General features: G+C 45.3%; 1 protein-coding gene across 2 annotated transcripts in view; it reads left to right on the forward strand.

Annotated features, from left to right (window-relative positions):
- Positions 1 to 3772: 3772 nt before the first annotated feature.
- The window catches only part of SHC4 (SHC adaptor protein 4), a 142896-nt gene continuing 126065 nt past the window's right edge, over positions 3773 to 20603 (forward strand). For both annotated transcript variants that reach the window (XM_047766416.1, XM_047766417.1), the window contains exon 1: positions 3773 to 4745. In XM_047766416.1, the coding sequence (XP_047622372.1) occupies positions 4158 to 4745 (588 nt within the window). In that variant the 5' untranslated portion in view covers positions 3773 to 4157. The remainder of the gene's footprint in view (positions 4746 to 20603) is intronic.

Here is a 20603-nt window from a genome sequence, read left to right on the forward strand (position 1 = left end):
TAGGAACCATGAGGTTGCGGGTTCAATCCCTGGCCTTGCTCAGTGGGTTATGGGTCTGGCATTGCCGTGAGCTGTGGTGTAGGTCAGAGACGTGGCTCCGATCCTACGTTGCCATGGCTCTGGCGTAGGCTGGCGGCTACAGCTCCGATTCGACCCCTAGCCTGGGAACCTCCACATGCCATGGGAGCAGACCCAGAAAAGGCAAAAAGACAAAAAAAAGAAATCCTAGCAAGATCCGGCTAATTCTGTCTTGGTCCAGCCTCCTCCTTGAATCTGCTTGTTCCACCCAAGGAGCCCAATCAGGGCAGGCTGTCCCTTAAGCTGGCACATTAGTTCACAACAGGTGCCTGTGGAGGTTCAGGGATGGGTGTAGCTTCTCAAAGCAGAGGAGGCATAGACACAGTGGTCTCAGAAGAACCCTGCTTTCCAAGAGCAGTGGTGAGAAAGGTTAATGTACTCTGATGGTTTAATGACAGTAATGGTTTTTCTTGTCTATCATTCATATTTTTACTCCTGACAGTTCTATAAGGTATTTTGGGTGAATTTTACAGATATGATCTCCAAAGAGGAAAGGTCAGTAATAATTAACATTTAGTGAGTTAGGTCTCTGCACACACTGGCTGGTATCACAGCAGATAAGGGCATACAGCTGAAGTGAGTTAGTGCTTTGTTCTGCGAGACCCACTTGCACATGCCAGTAAACCAGAGTGGCTTACTATAAACTTGGAACCTTGGCTGTATCTTCTGCAGCATGGGCGTGATAGGCCTGAGATCTAGACTTGAGCTCTCTGGTGCCCTGTGAGGCAGAAGGGTACAGTGGCTACAGCACAGGCTTTGCAGCCAGACACAGCTGCTGGAGGGATCCTGGCATCATTGTTCAACAGCCAGGGGTTCAACACCATTGTTCAACACCATTGTTCTTAGCCAAGTCACTTCACTGAACTTGCTTCGAGCTTATATTCCACGACTGTAAGGCTATGATGAAAATAGCGTCTGCCTCTAAAAGTTTTTAAATAGTTGAATATGAATGCAGATGGACTGTCTTTTGTTCCATAATTAGTAGCTTTTCTTAATACTGTTTTCATCATTACTAATTGAAGAGGATGTACTAAAGGAGGCCATCTGCCTTCCAATCCACCTACCTGGAATGGAGATCTACTCAATTAATAAGCCTGTGCTTGGGCTGTTGAGGAGGCTTTTACAGCTTCTGCCCTTGGGCTGAGAGCTGCCCAGCTGGGCGGGCTAGGCCTCTGAGGCTGTTCTCTACTCCCGAGTTGCAGATCTGGTTTCTTTCACCCTCATAAAAAGACCCTGGCAGAGATGCCTATGAGAGCCAAGATCTCCAGTGTCCCCAGAGATAGAGAAGCAGCCCACTGTGGCCATGGCTCACTCCTTTCTTCCTTTCTTCCTTTTTTGTATGTCTTTCTTTTTATTGCCTTTTTAGGGCCGCACCAGGGCATATGGAAGTTCCCAGGCCAGGGGTAGAATCGGAGCTGCAATGGCTGCTTTCTTACCCTGCCTGGTCCCACCTGGGCCTTCTCCAGCTCTTTCTAGGACTCACTCCTCCTGAAGAATGTGGGCTGGTCTGAGCCTCTGGAGTCTGGCCAGTGCAGTGCCTGCCTAGTTGAGCGGGCTCCCCTGGGCACTCTGTCCTCCAGACAGGAAGACTCCAGCAAGGGTTCACATCAGCAGGCAGGCTCCTGTTGTACCTTTCTTTCCCCAGGCACACACGATTATTAGGAAAGTGTTTCTTTGGACAGTGTTGGCTTTCTCAGCTTCTCCTACTTTGTGCTCCTTTTTCTATTTAGTTGCCTAGGATGGTAGAGACTCTACTCTGTAAGAGTACCAGCTTCAGGGACAGTCAGCCCTGGTTCAAATGGCCTTTCCTTACAACTGCCTGTCATGTAGGTGAAGCAGGTACTGTGTGGAACATGGTGCCAAGTGTTTTAAAGGGGTTAGGATGATCTCATGAGTCCTTATAACATCCCCATTAGATAACTGCTCCTAATAGGTGAAAGCGTTCAGGCCCAGAGAGGTATAGTAACTTTCTCAAGGCAGCATAGCATGGGGTCTGTGATAGCAAGGAGGGGACCTTGGGAGGGAAGGAGAGAGGTGGGAAGGAAAGAAATCTTATAAGTACTGTGTGATAACTGTTTGTGCCACTGGAGCTACAAGGAGGAGGAGGAGGAAAGAAATCTTGCCCAGAGCCTGTCTTCTCAGCCCCAGTGAAGTCCAACTGGCTCAGCCACTCCCTTCAGTTCTGCCAGGAGGAGGTGTGAGGGCAGAGAGAGGAGGTCAGTGAGCACTGAAGGGAAGATTTATGAAGATGTGCAAAAGGCCTTCCCATGGAAAAACCATCCTAACAGGTTTGGCAGACAGGATGTGAAAGGGTGCAGAACTTCAGTGGGGGAGCAGGAAGCCAGCCAGGATGCCTTTTGGGCTGGTTACAAGTAACCATTTAATTCAGAACCTGTGTCTGGATCCCAAGGGAGCTCAGGCCACCAAAGTCGTAAATATACAAGTACCTACTGCAGCCTTGTGGGCGGAAAGACAGTGCCCATGACATCTCTCATTCCTGTGGCTGCCAGTTTGTTATAATTATTTAATTAATGAAAAATTTCAGATGCAAGGGCTGTGGCCCACTGAGAAATGTCACCTTCAGCCAAGATTCTCTTGTCTCTGCTGACATGTGATTTCCACATCCTCCCAGTGCTTCAGCAGTTTCCTCTTCTCTATTCCTAAAAGAACCTGCATTTCCCTTTCTCGGCTCCCTTCCTGGCTTCCTGCGTGCTAAGCCTCTTGCACTTGTCATCATGTCTTCAGAATGCATTTGATAGGTACAGGAAGTTGCACCAGACGGGAGATGGAACCAGCAATCAATAAAAAAAGAACCATGTTTCTAAGAAAAATGCATCATGTCTTCCCACAGGAGTTGTGTACCATATGTCCTAATATGTGTGGAACAATGGATCTAATTTTTAGCTCTTCTGCTTGGGTTTCCTGGCCATTGCAACAAAAAAGAAAATGGACCTTTTAACCTGCTGCTGCCCAGCTTACTGATGATTTAGAATAGAAATTGCCTTTCCCTTTAACCCCTTCATCACATATCACAAAATAAAATCTCTCCCTTTTCTCCCTCCAATTTTATTTCTCCTGGCTACTAGTTTCGTATATTTATGGTGCATGAGTCATCACTCTGCTGCCTGATTGGTTAAAAACCAAGCACCCCTGAGACCATCCGTCAATTACAGCTATTCTCAGCTTCATTCACAGATTTATTAGCTTGCACACACAGAGAGAAATTCATTCAGCAAAGTTCATTCATAAAAATTTCAACACTGCATATCATCCTGCACATTTCAGCCTTCTGTTGCAGATAGGCTTCTGAAAGAAGCTCTGAGAGGAGTGCAAGAGGGAGGGAGGGAAGCGGGGAGCCAGGGTGGGCAGGCTGGGAGGGGATCTGAGGATCACGGAGGGATGGCAAGTCCATGAGATAAAGCCAAGCAACGCCTGTCACTAGTACTCCTGGCTTGTGGCCCAGACGGGATGCAAGGCAAGATCTTTCAAGAAAGGGAAGCCATCAGAAGAAGCGAACTCAGGCAGCAGGGCCTTTGGCTCCTACATACATTTTCTTTTTTGCCTTTTTTTTTTTCTTAAGTGAGCAATCCCTGGAACAAATAAAGGGTTAATAGGCCAGACTTTGCCCCGCCCTGTGGGAACCGGAGGGAGCAGGTTTGAAAGTTCCTGTATGCCGAAGGGGAGGCTGGGGGTGGGGGGCGCTAAATATTTCTGCTAGGCTCCCACACCGCCAGCGATGCGGCGGGACCCGCTGGCCGCTGCCCGGCCCGGCTCCTTGCCTGAGAGTTGGCTGTGAGTGATTTTCGCTGCCGCCGCGAGGCTGAGTCCAGGCTTTCCCAGCAAGGAATCCAAGGCGAGGACACCGGGTGCTGCCTCTGGGCCAGGGAGGGACTGGAATCGGCGGGGAAGGCTTTTTCCCCTGGGCTGTCACCCTCAGACCGGCGAGGGCGAGAACAGAGTTGGAGAGGTGGCTGCCTCAAGTTGCATGGGGCGTTGAGGCATTTGCTTTCCTTTCCGTTTATCTGGCAGACGACGAGGCAATTTATGCAACAGTATCCTGTTTCAGCACTGCCAAGGCTATGCGAGAACGCGGTCAGGACAGCCTGGCAGGACTCGTGCTGTATGTAGGATTCTTTGGGCACCCCGGGATGCTGCACAGGGCCAAGTACAGCCGTTTTCGGAATGAGTCCATCACGTCCTTGGACGAAGGCAGCCCCGGAGGTTCGGCCGGGAACAAGGGCTCGCCGCAGCCTCCCTACCCCACCCTGGCACCTCACCTGCCGACTGAAGATGCCACCTTGGCGTCTCAGGAGAGCCCCACCCCACTGTGCACCTTGATCCCTCGCATGGCCAGCGTAAAGCTGGCCAACCCAGCCACCTTGCTGAGTCTGAAAAACTTTTGCTTGGGTACCAAAGAGGTACCTCGGCTGAAGCTCCAGGAAAGCCAGGACTTGGCCCCCAGCAGCCCAGGTTCCCCTGAAACCAGTCTAAACAGGGCCGGGCCAGCAGCACCTCCGCCTCAGCGGGACTCGGTGGGACACAGGGCGACCTCTTTAACTCCTGATGCCTGTCCCCTTCCCCGCCCTGGGGCGCCAACCCCCGGGAACAGGCAGGACAGGAACTTTCTGCAGCACCTGTTGGGGACTGGCATGAACTACTATGTGAGGGTAAGTCCATTTTCCTGTCTGCACTACTTTTGCAAGGGGTGTCTTCTCTGCTTTCTGCAAGGGCTGCACATCACCTGTCTGAGTTCTAGGTTTGGATAAGACATTGTGTAATTGGACAGAGGGGAGGAGGGAAGCTGGGTTTGTAGGTTTGCCTACAAGTATCTGGCCTGTATGGTTCAAGGGCCTGAATTGGTGCTAACTTGTAGTAGTTGCCAGGGGTAGGGGCAACTTCTGATAGAGATAGCCGAGATATCTACACTGGGTTGAGCAACAATTTGAGTTAACAATTTCAAATCTGATTAGTGATTGAGACACAGGAAATTATACTGGCCATTGTATTTCAGTAGAGATTTTTGTGCTAAAGGAATACATGATGTCTAAGAGACTTGGATTATTTTAAAAAATCTATTTCAGCATTTAACAATCTCTTCTCAAAACATGGCTTGTGCTCGGAGCTAGTCTTAGGTCTTTGGTGCACATTTTTTTCTTTCTTTTTTTTTTTTTTTTGACCTTTATTGCCTACTTTGTGGCATTTGGGCCTTGTTCATGAGCTATGTCCCTATTGGCCTTGTATTTGCCCTTGCCCATGCCAGGTCTGGGTGAAAGAAGAATAGAAGATTTGGCCTCTGCCCTTCTAGAACTCACATTTCAGTGGGGGAGGACCAAGAAATGCATGTGAAATAATAATAAGAAAACAATACTTCGCAATAGCTAGCTGGTATGAGAATGCCGAGGGAATTCAGAGAAAGATTGTTGTGGCCTGGGATTCATTCATATGAGAAACTCCCAGGAGAAGGTGCATCTTAAAAGAGCTATCAGACCTTTATTGGCAGAAAGGGGGAGATTCCTGGCAGGGCAAGAATATGAGCCAAGTCCAAAAGGCAGGTGTCACTGTGGTGGCTGCCGGGGAGCATCATGCTGGGTTAATAGAACAAGATGGGGAATTCTAGAGGGTAGTGGGCAATGGAGCGCTTGGCTGGCACTTTGTTGGTGCACAGACAAATACAGATCTTAGGCAGCTTGGGGAGGGAGAAGCAGGTGACCAAAGCTCTTCATGCCGAAGGGGGAGGTTGTGGACACTGGGAAACAGGAATCTTCATAGGCCAACTAGGACTTGATGAAAGTGGTTTCAAAAAGATCAGTCTGTGAATTGATTCAAGACAGAGTGAAGAGGGAAAAAAATTAGAGATTGGGAGGCTGATAAGAAAGACACTTTGCCAGTTTAGGCATGGGGGTATAGGAACATGGACGAAAGGGAAGATGAAAGAAAGGAGATGAATGTCAGAGACTGTGAGAAGCCTCAACAGTTGTGGGTGACTGAGCAGATCATTTCAGATCATAATACAAATAGCAGAATGGTGAACACCAGTGTGCAGTGGGTAGATTGCTGAGTGTGTTATTGTTGTTTATGGAGGTTGTGGATGATTATTGATAGAGAGTTGTGAGGAGTGAAAAATAATTTTAAACTTAAGCCTCGGAATGGGATTAATGATGTCGGTGATAGAAACAGTGAGTGGGGGAGGGGGTCATGCTAAGCTTGCTTTTGACATATTATGTTTAAAGTGATGATATCTAAGTGGTACCAATTTGTAGGTAGCAGTCGTGTAGGACTAGCACTCAGGTGAGGACTCTGATCTGAAGAGAGATAGTCCAATAACTGTACCACAAACAAAATTAAGATCTCTAAGAAGGCCAAATAAAGAACACTGGGAGGGTTACAGGGCTAGCAGGCTTGGGGCAGCCTTGTGAATTGATAACAGAAACCCCCAGGGAAGATAAATTTATGGGACATTCAGCTCTTGTCTTCCTCGACAGTGATACATCTCATAATGGAAATAGTTTCATGTATCTACTGAAAGTTCATGGTTACTTCCCATTGTCAAGCTTAAGCATCTGTCAGGTTCTCATGGGAATATGTGACTCTCCAAACCCATGCTCTGCACCTGGCTTCCCACCACTTAGACATCATCTACCCTCTGACTTGACCTTCCTTCATTCTTGTACCTTCTGCCACCTCCCCACACACCTGTACAATTTTAAATATGAAGTTGTTGCTGTGTGATCCTCATTTTCCCCAGGGAATGTCTCCACTGGTACTTTAGATTTTTAATGAGGACACCATCTGTCTTTCCCTGGCGATGGCAACTGACCCCAGGAAAAGTACTGACTCATGACCCACACTTTGTTGCCAGTAGACAGTGACATGAAATACCAGTTAACACCTCTTTTAGGAAATCATAATCCATGGAAAAGCTTACTTTAATAATTTTTATAGAGCCTTAAATTCAAAAGATGGAAGGGACTCAGAAGGTAACACATTCAGTGCATCTCTGGAGAAAGTGAAGCTCAGAGAAGTGATTTTTTAAAGACCACACAAATGAGTCACAAGGAGAGTTAGTTCTGGAACCCAAGTCCCCTGTGTACCATTCTTTGCTCTTTTCACCACAAGGCTTCATCCTGGCCAAGATTCTGCCCCCCCAGAATTCTTTTAGATGTAATGTGAACCCATCTTAAATAATGAAATGCCAACCTATTAATTTACAGTGAAAAATATTGTAGCAAGTTAAACCAAAATTGGGATCCTATCTGTAGGAAAATGCACATAGAAAAATTTAAATCAGAGGTTGCTTGGTGATGATGGGATCAGAGCAGAAAAGTGAGAGACATTCTTTTCAAAAAGTTTATTTTATTGAGGTAACATTAGTGTTATAACAATGTTATAAATTTATAACATTATATAAATTTCATGTGTACCACATTGTATTTCAACTTCTATACACACTACAGCTTGCTCACCATCAAAAGTTTAATTTCCATCTATCACCATGCTGTTGACCCCCTTTACTCACTTCTCTCTCATCTGCACCTCCTTTTCCTTCTGGTTAACATTACTCTGTTTGGGTGTGTTTTGTTTTGGTTTGTTTGTTTATTATTTGTTTTTTATAGTCCACATATAAGTGAAATCATATGATATTTGTCTTTGTCTGACTTATTTTACTTAGTGTAATACTCTTAAGGTCCATCCATGTTGTTGCAAATGGCAAGATTTCATTCTTTTTATGTCTGAGTAATATTCCATTGTATACATATACCATATCTTCTTTATCCATTCAACCGTTGATGGGCACTTCCGTTGTTTCTATATCTTGGCTATTGTAAATAATGCTGCAGTTAACATTGTTTTGAATTAGTGTTTTGAATTCTTTGAATAGATATCCAGAAGTGGTATTGATGGTATAGATCTTATGGTAGTTCTATTTTTATCTATTTATTTATTTATTTGGCTGCACCTGTGGCATGCAGAAGTTCCCGGGCCATTGATCCAACCCAGGCTACAGCTTGTAACCAGAGCTACAGCAGTGTCAATACTGGATCCTTAACCTACTGAGCCACCAGGGAACTCCCGTAGTTCTAATTTTAAATTTTTGAGGCATCTCCTTGCTGTTTTTCACTGTGGATGTACCAATTTATATTCCCACAATAGTGTATGAGGGTTCCCTTTTCTCCACATCCTCACCAACACTTGTTCACTTGTTATTTGTTTCCTTTTTGAAAACAGCCGTTCTAACAGATGTGAGGTGATAGAGATATTTTTGATGGCTAACGGACATAGGGGCACGTCTTGTAGGCAAAATACAGTCACATATTCTACTTTCTTATCCACATGATGTGACTGCTTCTCTCCTTGCCCATGTTTGTTTATTCATTCACTCAACTATTCACCAAACATGTATTGGGAAGCAGTTATGTGACAGAAACTGTTCCGGGCCTTGGGGATGTGTCAGTGAATTGAAACAGACCAGGCCTGAGCTCTCATGGAACTAACATTCCAGTGAGTAGAGATGAGCCCTGATTGAATAAACAAATACATATAATATGTCACAGGTGCTAAGTGCTAGTGATTAATAAAGCAGAAAAAGCAAGAAAGGCAGTTACTTGGGTAGAGATGGAGGGTACTATATTCCTCCTGGGTAAAAATGGCCCAGTTAGAGCTACTTTTTATTTTGTTTTCTTACATCTTTTGACTTTACAAGAGGGACTGTATTTGCCAGCTGCTCTTAAGTTAGAGTTGACTTTGGGTTAACTACCCTTCTAAAAGTGATTCTTCTTTTGGTCTTAGGATGCAAAATCAATTATACAGCTGAGGAGTCCCCTTGTGGTGCAGTAGAAACAAATCTGACTAGGAACCATGAGGTTGAGGGTTCAATTCTTGGCCTCACTCAGTGGGTTAAGGATCCGGTGTTGCCATGAGCTGTGGTATATGTCTCAGAGTCGGCTCAGATCTGGCATTGCTGTGGCTGTGGCTGTGGCAGACTGGCAGCTGTGGCTCCGATTAGAACCTTGGCCTGGGAACCTCCATATGCCTTGGGCGTGGCCCTAAAAAGCAAAAACAAAACAAAACAAAACCAAAACCAAAAAACACTTATACAGCTGAGAATATTTCATTAACCCTGAGTACCTATTTTGAGTAACTTTCTTTTAAGCTCAGACCTTGAACCCTCTGAAGTTCTCTCAAGGAAGGTGAGCTAGCAAACCATTCTTTGAGAGATTCCAAGTTAGAAAGAGACAGCCAGGAGTTCTCTGGTGGCTCAGTGGGTTAAGGATCTGGTGTCGTCATTGCTGTGGCTCTGGTTACAACTGTGGTGTAGGTTTGATCCCTGACCTGGGAAATTCCACATTTCATGCATATGGCCAAAATAAAGTGAAATAAAATAAAGAAATGGACAGCCAGACTGAGTCTGAACAAAGTAGTGAGGTGGGTGAAATCTATTAAATGTGGCCAAGTGGTGACCACTTGTTCCTGCCATAAGATTGTTTCATTTCTTTATGAGGTCTTCCCAAATCACTTCATCCAGCCATAAACATTCATGAAGAGGTCTCTTAGGTACCCAGTGCAGTCTATGTGTGGTGACTGTGGAAAACATACAGCATGACCAGTGGTCTCATCTCTGAAATGAGAGAATTGGTCTCTGTGGCCTTGAAGGTGCTGCATCACTAGCATTTTTTATTCTTCCAGTTTTACAGAGATATAACTGACGTAACAGCACTATATAAGTGTAAAGTGTATGCATAATGATTTGACTTATATAATTGTGAAACAATTATGCGGTATATTTAATGAACATTCATCATCTCATATAGATACAAAAGAAAAGAAAATGTTTTTCCTCGTGATAAGAACTCTTGGATTTACTCTCTTAACAACTTTCATAGATAAAGTACAGCAGCCCCATCTCTGGCATTTAAAAGCACTAAGGCTCCTTTCTCCACCTGGGAGGTGTTTAGTTGCCTTTCCCACGCCCAGTCCCCAGATTGCCTATAGTTTAGGTCAGAGACTAAATGAAGCAGAGGCAAAGAAACTCTGACGGAACTGCCACAGGTAAGCACGGTAGTTTTCAGAACAACCCTTGGAGAGAGGTTGTTTTTTCCAGGTGAGGACACTGAGACCCCAAGAGTTTGTAGTCTACCTTTTACTTTGCAACTTAAGGAGCTGACTGAGGCTTGAAAGCCAGGACTGTCTTATCCCAGTGCTTGCCTTCTTCCCACCCTCTCCCCTTACCTCTGAGCAAGTCTGGCAGTCCTGCAAATTCGTGAATGGGGTGGCGCAGAGGAAGGAGAGCTTTATTATGGAACCAACCTGCTGGTAAAACTTGCCTGCTGGCACTCCTTTGCATGATTTCAGTTTCCTCACTTCAGCCCCACCCAGCCCCTCCTTTTCCCAAAACTGTATTAGTGTCCTAGGGCCCTTGTAACAAGGAGGACAAGCTGAGTGGTTTACAAACACAGAAACGTAATGTATTCTCTCAAAATGCTGGAAGCTGGAAGTCTGAAATCAAGCTATGGGCAGGGCCAGATCTCTCTGAAGTCTCTAGGAGACGATCCTTCATTGCTGCTTCTAGTTTCTGGTGGCTGAGAGCCATCCTTGGCATTCCTTGGCTTATGGAAACATTCCTCCAGCCTCTGCCTCCATCCTCACAGAGCTTTCTCTCTAGTGTGTCCAGGGACACCAGTCACTGGATGAGCTCACACTAATCCATTATGACTTCATCTTTAACTTGATTATATCTGCAAAGGCTCAATTTTCAAATAAGGCCCCATTCATAGGTTCTGACTTCAATTTATCTTTTTTTTTTTTTTTTTTTTCAGGGCCACACCTGAGGCATATGGAGGTTCCCAGGCCAGGGGTCAAATTGGAGCTACAGCTGCCAGCCTATGCCACAGTCACTGCAATGGCAGATCCGAGCTGTGTCTGTCACCTACCCCACATCTCATGGGAATGCTGGATCCTCAACCCACTGAGCAAGGCCAGGGCTCGAACCTACATCCTTATGGATACTAGTTGGATTCGTTACCTGTTGAGCCACAATGGGAACTGCCTAACTTTTTGAGCGATGTAATTGGACTCAAACAGTCTCCAAGAATGTCTTGCAATATGTTTGCCCACAGAGACTTTCTTGGGTATTTGGCTCATCTCCTTTGTGTGCAAATATGATCTTTTTTGACTTCCTTTGTAAATCTCACGGTGTATTTTTTACCATCTGTCTTCTCTTGTCTAGTGTTGTATCTTAACACTGAGCCTTTAGACTAGTATTGTCTGTTGTCTATGCTAGATGTGGTCTATGGAACTACGATGTTCTGTTTTCCCAAAGGGTCTTTTCTGTAGGTGAGCACTGGCCTAGGAATTATGAGATCTGGGCTAAAGTAATGATTCTAATGTTAACCAGCTGTGTGACCTGGGTGAGTCATCTCACCTCATTTTTTTCATATTTAAAACAAGAAGTTCAAACAGAATGCTGCCTAAGATCCTGAAAGTCCAGCCTGAAATTCTAAGAGTCTTAGAATCTCTTTTGGTTAGAAAACAGATTCAGGGAGTTCCTGTCGTGGCCCAGTGGGTTAAGAACCTGACTAGTATCCATTAGGATGCAGGTTAAATCTCTGGCCTCAGAGAGGGTTAAAATTCCAGTGTTGCCACAAGCCATGGCACAGATCACAGATGCAGTTCAGATCCGGCATTGCTGTGGCTGTGGCATAGGCCTCAGCTTTTGACCCCTAGCCTGGGAACTTCCAAATGCTGCATGTATGTGCAGCTGTTAAAAAAAAAAAAAAAAAAAAAAAAGAAGAAAAAAAAGAGAGAGAGAGAGAGAGAGAAAGCAGATTCAGGATGGTTTCCTGAAGGAAATACTTTTTTTTTTTTTCTTGCTTTTTAGGGCCACACTTGTGGCACACGGAGGTTCCCAGGCTAGGGGTCAAATCAGAGCTATAGCTACTGGCCTACACCACAGCCACTGCAATATGGAAATAACTTTTAACATCTGTCTTTGTAAAGAGGAGACGGGCTGTCCTTAGCACCCTCTTACCAACCCCGAGGTGGCTTCCTCAGTAAAACAGAAACGTTATACTGGCGTGGATGCAGAAAGTCACAGTTTTAGAGAGATGGTGTAAAAGGAGTCATGTGGAACAGCATCCAAGTGTGGGATTCCAGGGAGGAGCAGAGGGTGGGCAGGTCCAGGGGGCAGGTCCAGGGGGCAGGCCAGGGTGAATGATGGTGGCCTCACTCTGGGACCATGGCTCACATGGTCTAGCCGGCTGGGCCATGCTGGGACTTGGCATCCAATATGAGGTCTGTAAGAGCAGCAGGAGTTAACTGTTCTCTGTTCTCTCTGGACAAAAGTGATGAGCAAAAGGACATGCCATGCACATAGACAGTCTGGTAACTCTAACATTGAAAGAGGAAGATTTCTAACTCTGGGAAATCCTTGAAGAGGCTGACCCACGATTTATGCAAAATAAAGGCAGAATGAGTGGTATGGAAGAGGTGCCCACAGCCAGGGGAGGTGGCTTTCTACCTCTGCTAATTTCTTTTTTTCCTAAGTTATTGGTGGTTAAGAGACATAATATGGGTGGGCGGGGGAAATAATTCCAGCGGAAACTGACAATTTGGCATTGAGGGTATTATATTTCCTTCCTGTTTCTTTCTTGAAATAGATGTAAAAGTAGATTCTTCTAGAACTAAGGAAAATCCTGGCAGATTTGACCTGTTGTTCCTCTTCTCTTTATTTTATTTTTTGCTATTTCTTGGGCCGCTCCCTCGGCATATGGAGGTTCCCAGGCTAGGGGTCTAATCAGAGCTGTAGCCGCCGGCCTACACCAGAGCCGCAGCAACGCGGGATCCGAGCCGCGTCTGCAACCTACATACACCACAGCTCACGGCAACGCCGGATCCTTCACCCACTGAGCAAGGCCAGGGACCAAACCCGCAACCTCATGGTTCCTAGTCAGATTCGTTAACCATTGCGCCACGACGGGAACTCCCCTCTTCTCTTTAAATCTTCACACATCGCTTGATCCAGCCAGTCTTTGCCCAGTCCTAACTACTAGAGCATTACTTGGAAGAAAGAGTTTTAGAGATCACCAGGTCCAAAACTTTCATTTTGCAGTTGAGGAAGGAAGCTCAGAGATGTGAAGTGACTTGCCCCAAGCCACACAGAGACTTAGTGGCAGAGCCCAGACAAGAACTCCCCTTCTGTCTCCAACATTTTATTTTCTACCCCTATCTTGCTTCACCTTTCCTCACTCCCCGAACTAAATACACTATGCCAAAGATGTCTACCTTGTTGAAATGCTGAGTGTATGTCTTTTTTTGAAAAAGATCAGAATAAAGACTTTTTTCTAATAGGAAAACTGTCTTTAAAAAAGCAGTGAGGGAGCTCCCATTGTGGTTCAGTGAGTTATGAACCTGACTAGTATCCATGAGGATGTGGGTTCAATCCCTGACCTCAATCAGTGGGTAAGAATCTGGCACTGCTGCAAGCTGTGATATAGGTCACAGAGGCAGCTTGGATCCTGTGTTGCTGTGGCTTTGGTGTAGGCTGGCAGCTGCAGCGAGAAGGAAAAAGAGGGCAAGGAAGAGTAGCAAGGAACCTGGAGTTCATTGGCTTTGACTTTTTGTTTTACCTTTTTGTTTATGGAGGTCCCTGTGGGTGACAGCATGTCTACTTGGATCAGGACCTGTACAGTATGCATGGACAGCCCCATTTCATTTATCTTCTTAAACTCTTCGGGTCAGTTCCCTAATGTGGCTTTTCTTCTCATTTCCATTTCCATAATACTTAAAAGCCAACACCACGTCATCACATAGATTGGATTGAACCAACCCTGTTTCCCAGTGACAGTTCTGTCATGAGCAGTGTGATCTAAATGACACAGCTCATGGGGCAAGGCCATCCACAGATCCCTCCGCAGAGCAGGCATGTGAGAGGTGGGGTCTCTTCCCCTCTCCTAAGAGATACAAGTTTTGGATCTAGAAGAGGTCTGGTTGTATTTGTAATGAAGTATCAAGATCAGATGCAGGCCTCAAGGCTGCATACATAGCCCTTACATGCAAAGATTGTATCTGAAGCAGGAGTTTTGTGAGAGAGTAGGGATGGATTTTTGATTGGGAACGTTTGTAGGGAGCATAATATGAAAATTTATTAATAGCATAATGATGATAAGGAAGTTGCAACCATAAACTCAGGTGTATAAGATATATCATTAAAATATACAGTTTTAGGAGTTCCTGTCGTGGCTTAGTGGTTAACGAATCCAACTAGGAACCATGAGGTTGCGGGTTCCATCCCTGGCCTTGCTCAGTGGGTTGAGGATCTGGCATTGCCATGAGCTGTGGTATAGGTCACAGATGCGGCTCAGATCCTGTGTTGCTGTGGCTCTGGTGTAGGCCAGAGGCTACAGCTCTTATTAGACCCCTAGCCTGGGAACCTCCATATGCCATGGGTGTGGCCCTAGAAAAAGACAAAAAAATTACAGTTTTAAAATTATAAGAAATCCAACACCAAGCCCTCTCTTGCTTGTTTGGCAATACTTTCAATTTTGGTCATTATTTGTCCCCCAATCTCAGGATCACATAATGAATCAAGGGACTTGTTTTGTGCACCTAAATGAGGGAAAGACCTCTGATCTTCGGTTCATTGTTTATCAGTGGTCCCCTGAAGGCAAGAGTGTCCCTGTGCCTAGACCACCATTTTTACTCATTCTGGGAGCCCCTTGCTGAGAATCCAGCCTCCCTAGCTGCGCCTGCAACCATTTCCCTCCAGAGTTCTCACATGTCCCTGGAGCCTGGCCAGGATGCAGGTTGAGGGGCCATAATGCATAAAGACCCAGCGATATCATCCATTCATCCCTTTCCCACTTACGCCTCTGAAGCACAGAGATGATAGATGGCTGAAGCAAGTTCAATGGGAAATACAGAAGCAACCAGCAGCCAAAGGGGCGATGATTGAGGAAGGACCCAGAACAAGCCCAAGAAGGAGAGGGCAGCCCAAACTCTGAAAACATTCAAGATTAAGAAAGGGGAATGAAGTTGAAGGAGCTGCTCCCATTTTCAGGGTAAGCCACTAGCAGCCAAGGATTCTGAAGGAAAATGAGGCTGAAGGCATTCTTTGGGAAGCATTGGAAATTATATTGCCTGGAGAGGTTCATGGGATTGAGAGAGGGAGGAAGAGAGGGAGAAGAATGCATAGTACAGGCAGTGCCTACCCAGAAAAGAATCTGGAACAAGGAGGTCATAAAGCCACAGTTTAGGGACATATTTTGTTTAGTCAAATTAGAATTTTTTTTTTTTATTTAGTGCCAACGTTTAAAAACCAAGAAATTCCATATCAAATTCTGGACTTCTGGCTTCTTAGAAGACTTGGCAGCACCAGGCCAGCCATCTCACATGTCAACAGACTACCAGAGCTGGGTACTGAGCCACAGCCCCATCCAGTTTCACTCACTTATGTCGACTGTCTGACCCCTGAAGGTGGCCGAGTTTGCCTCTGCACCTGTAACATTATCTTTCACTTCCCAACCCAGAATACCTGGGAGAGAAACTGACAGTGTTTTCTTCTTGGGCAACATAGCAAGGCTTCTTTTATGCAGTGGATGGAGGTTTGGGCTGAGTGAGACCCATGAAGCTGGGATCTGGCCTTTCACCTCAGAGGATCTCTTCACATCCCAAGAAGGTTGCAGAGGTTTTTTTTGTTTTTTGTTTTTTGTTTTTTTAGGGCCACACCTGTGCATATTTCCAGGCTAGGGGTCGAATTGAAGGTACAGCTGCTGGCCTACGCCACAGCCACAGCAACGTCGGATCCTTAACCCACTGAGCAAGGCCAGGGATGGAACCCATATCCTCATGAATACTAGTTGAGTTCTTAACCCGCTGAATCACAACAGGAACTCTCAGTTACAGAGTTTTTAAGAGTAGTGCAGCTCCAGTACTAGTAAGAGCCATCCCTGTTTTGTGAAGATGTGTCAGGTAAAGTTGGTTTGTATGTCGCTTTTTGAAACAATTCATTTTCCTAGAGAGATAACCTTAAAGGTTGATAAGCTTGCTCATATGGTTAGGGAGAGGATTAAATGAGAAACTATATGTGAAAAGCTCAGCTTGCCACATGGTGGGTCTCAGGTGAAGGGAGGATAATCTTTCAAAGGTCTAGGAGTGACTTTGGGCAAAAAAAAAAAAAATAAAGAAGTAGACTATAAATTTGATTTTGGCGTTTTCACAGATCCTTTGGCATCTTTCCTCCTGGCCAGCAGTGCCACCCTGGTGGAGATTTCTTCCCTTAGCCTCTCCTAAGGTACTCACCAGGGCAGCTCTGCTCTCTTCTCTAAAGTTGCCTACTACTCCTTGATTCATCAGGGTTCCTCTTACCTCAGAGTGAAAAGCTTTTGCTTACGGAAAAATATTTTTTACATTGAATCTTTATTGCAGCATTTCCCACAGTTTGCTGAGAGCCAACTATGTTGTTTAAAAATGCTCTCTAAAAGTGCCGATTCTCTGCCTCACCACTCTGTTCCCATCCTGGACTTGCTGGATCCGAATCTTTGAGGCTGGAGCCCACAAACCTGCATTTTAAACAAGCTCCCTCTGTGATTCTGATGCACAGAAAATTCAGGAACCTCTGCTGAGTTCAGTTAGTGCAGTGGTTCCCAGCCAGGGATGACTTTGCCACTCAGGTGACATCTGGCAATGCCTGGAGGCATTTTGGTTGTCGTAGCAGGGGAGGAGAGGAGGGGGTGCTACTGGCTTTTAGTGACCAGAGGCCAGAGATGCAGCTAAACATCCCACTACACCCAGAGCAGTCGCCCTAACACAGAATTCTTAGGCTCCAAGTGTCCATGGTACTGGAGGCTGAGAAATCCTGAGGCAGCAGGATGAAGCAGGGAGGCCTGGGCTGTGCATTAGGAAGTAATAATGAGTGGAAGAATTCACACCTGATTTAGCATTTGACTCCTGAAAATCTAACCTAAGCTGCTTCTCATTTTCTTCTTTACTCTCTCTTTTTTTAAACGTTTTCTTGTAGTTGATTGACAGTAATATAATTATGCACACACACACATCCATTCTCTTTCAGATTCCTTTCCCACATAGGTTATCATGGAATATTGGGTTGAGTTCTTTGTGCTATACATCAGGTCCTTGTTGGCCAATCATTCCATATACCCCAGGGTGCATATGCCAATCTCAACCCCCCAGTCCACTCCTCCTCACCTCCCACCTCTCCCCTTTGGTAACCATAACTTTTTCAAAGTCTGTGAGTCTATTTATGTTCTGCAAATAAGTTCATTTGTATCTTGTTTTTAAGATTCCACATATAAGTGGTATCATATGATGTTTCCTTCACTGTCTGACTAACTTAGTATGATAATTTCGAGGTCCATCCGATTCACAGTCCACAGATTCTCTCAAAATTATAGTTCACTCTCTCTCCTCCACACAACATTCCTGTGGCTGCCATACCAGGCCCTCAGGTGGTGGGAATGAGAGTGGGGGCTGGACATTGTTAAAGTAGATCAGGTTTGACCACATTGGCAGCAGATTCCACCTCAACTCAGGTGTGCTCTGGGCTAAACGGCATTTCTAGGCTAACTTGATATCCTAATCATGGCATCCTACCATTACCAGTATCTTCATTTCTTCAGAGTTTTAACAGCTAACTTACAAGTAGATTTTAAGAATAGTGCCTGCCTTGGGGTTGGAAACTTCCTCTACTTAGAGGGAAAGAAGTGCCAGGAAGCAAGCAACTTGAACAAAAAGCCCGTGTGCTTATAAGCATAACCCTAGAAATTAGATTTTTTCCCCTCAATGTCATGAGAGAATAATTTATATGAATCATTCATTGGGAAATGGTGAAATGTATAATTCAAACATTTTTTTTAACCTAGTGCCAACTCCTTGAAAGGTCTTTGAAAGACATTGTTCCTCCCTGTCCTTTCTTCTCAGCATGACTCCTTTAACCCTGGACTCAGGATTCAGATTGATACATTGACTACCAAGTTCAGTTTCATAGGGAGTCAAACAATCCAAGGTCACAGGGATCATCAGTGGCTGAGCAAGAAGTACAATTCAGATCTGTGACTCCCACGCCAGTGCTCTTTTCACTATATCTTTTGTAAGATGTAATCTTGCTCGAGGAGGTTACAGTATGAAGGGAGAACAGAGATGTCCACACAAATTCCTGTAATATCAGGCAGTGCATAATAAATGACACCAAAGTGATACAAGTAAGGTGGGAATTCAGGGAGGAAAGGGGACTCCTTCCATTTGAGATGATTGGAGAAGGTTTTACGAAGGACAAAGCATCTTAACTGAGTCTTAGAAATGGGTGGAGTCTCCATAGACAGAGATGGAAGAAGAACATTCTAGGCAAAGAGCATGACAGGGTGAACCAAGAGAGGTGGAAAAATGGAGAATGTATTTGTGGAATAGTGACTAATTTGACTCAGTTGGACAGTGGATTGATGCTATAACGCAGTGTATAGTATCTGAAAAGTTGGGTTTTCCAACAGAAAACCAGTGAATATTTTTTTTGACTCGGGGAATGGCAAACTCAGTGGTATGTTTTAGAAAGATTATATGAGCAGTGCTCAGAGAGGATCGAAAAGGAGGGAGGCTAGAGAAGGGGAATCCAGGTGAGAAGCAGGCTGGGAATAAAGACAGTGGTGGTAGAAATGAGGAAAGATGCAAGACCTGCTGATGAGGAAGGGAGGAGGCAGGAAGGGCTTGGGGGCCGGGGTGAATTCCGTTTCACATGTCCTATGACCTGAGCATCCAGGTGGAAATCTCCAGGAGAAAATAGAAGAGTCAGGACTAAGCAGAAATTATTTTCGTTGCTGACAGCATCAAGGCCCAGGGAGTGGGCAAGGCTACCAAAGGGAGGGTGTAGAGCAAGAGGGAAGAGCGCCTTGGGGATGCCATATTGAAATGTTCTATGGATGGGGAGAAAGAAGAGGCCAGGGTGATGAAACCAGCAGCAGGATGGGGGGAGGACAGGGTCACCTAGGGAGAGGGAGGAGAGAGTTGTGAGGAGAGAGAGGTTGGATGAAAGTATGTCAAACCCATGGAAAATTCAAGGAAGATGAGAGCTGAGAAAGAGCCATGGTTTGGCCATTTATCTTCTTACTCTCCCTCTCCATTAAGATATTCAAATTCAACATCGCAAGCTGAGCATAGTGGTGGATACCCTGCACCTCTACTCTCTCCGCTGCTCCCTTAGTGAATGGGTCTCCCAGTTGCTCAAGTCAGAAGTTCACTCTGTCCTGCTCCACATGGCCTTCAGTTATCAAGTCCTGCCAATTTCGCCTTTAGGATGTTTCTCATGCACATCCATTTTTCTCCATCTTGACTGCAATTTCTTAGGTGGGAACTAGAGTAGCACTTTTACACTTAATGATCAGCCTCTTATGGAACTATTATGTGAAACTCACTTTACAGAACTCTACTGATGGAGCTTTCGGTTGAAACTAAGAGATGGATAATCATAATATAAGGTGGAAAATGCTATCTACTTATGGAAAATAGTGAGATGCATCAGCATACTGAACTCTTAAAGCAGAGACAACATCTAGCTGGGTGGTCAGGGAAGGATCCCAAGAGAGATGGCATTTGAGATGGTCCCTAAATGTTGGATAGAAGTCTAACCACGGGGATTACAAAAAAAAGTTGGGGGGGAGTATTCCAGGTGGAGGAGACATAGGTAGGGAAATACAGGTTATATACAAGAGAGAGCACTGGTTTCAATTTAGCTAGAGTAGAGGCTGCTTGGGAAAAATTGGTGGAGAGTAAACTGAGATTTGAGCTGGATTATATAGAGCAGTCTTTAAATAGCAAGCTGAAGGGGAGTTCCCATCATGACTCAGCGGAAATGAATCTGACTAGTATCCATGAAGATGCAGGTTCAATCCCTGGCCTCAATCAGTGGGTTAAGGATCCAGAGTTGCTATGAGCTGTGGTGTAGGTTGCAGACGTGGCTTGGATCTGACATTGCTATGTCTGTGGTGTAGACCAGTGGCTACAGCTCCTATTCGACCCCTAGCCCGAGAACCTCCATATGCCGTGGGTGTGGCCCTGAAAAGACAAATATATATATATATACATGGCTGAGGCATTTTGATGTTTAAGACAAGTCACGAAGATTCATTTGTGCTGGAGAACAGAATTACTGAGGTGGGGAAGCCCATTTGAAGGCTACTATAGCAGTAATGAAGGTGAGAAGTATTTATGTTAGAGTCTAGGTAGAAGGAGTGAAGTAAAGAAACACTGGAAGAGACATTGTGGAGGAAAAATGTGATGGGGTTGGCAAAGAGGGAGGGCAGTTTCCAATCCAACCTGCCTGAGGTTTTGAGGTAAAAGGCTTGGGATGGGGTGGGAGGACCCGCCAATAGATGACACAGACGATCAGAGGAGGAGAAGCAGAGTTGAGAGGGGAAGTAAGAGTTTGAATTTCCCACCTGTAGAGCTTGAGTCACAGAGAGTCATCTAGATGAGAGGGAGGTGCCATGCAGGAGGAGGGGCTGGGGGGGGGTGTTGGACGAGCA

The sequence above is a fragment of the Phacochoerus africanus genome, chromosome 2, assembly GCF_016906955.1.
Source record: "Phacochoerus africanus isolate WHEZ1 chromosome 2, ROS_Pafr_v1, whole genome shotgun sequence".
Lineage (NCBI taxonomy): Eukaryota > Metazoa > Chordata > Mammalia > Artiodactyla > Suidae > Phacochoerus > Phacochoerus africanus.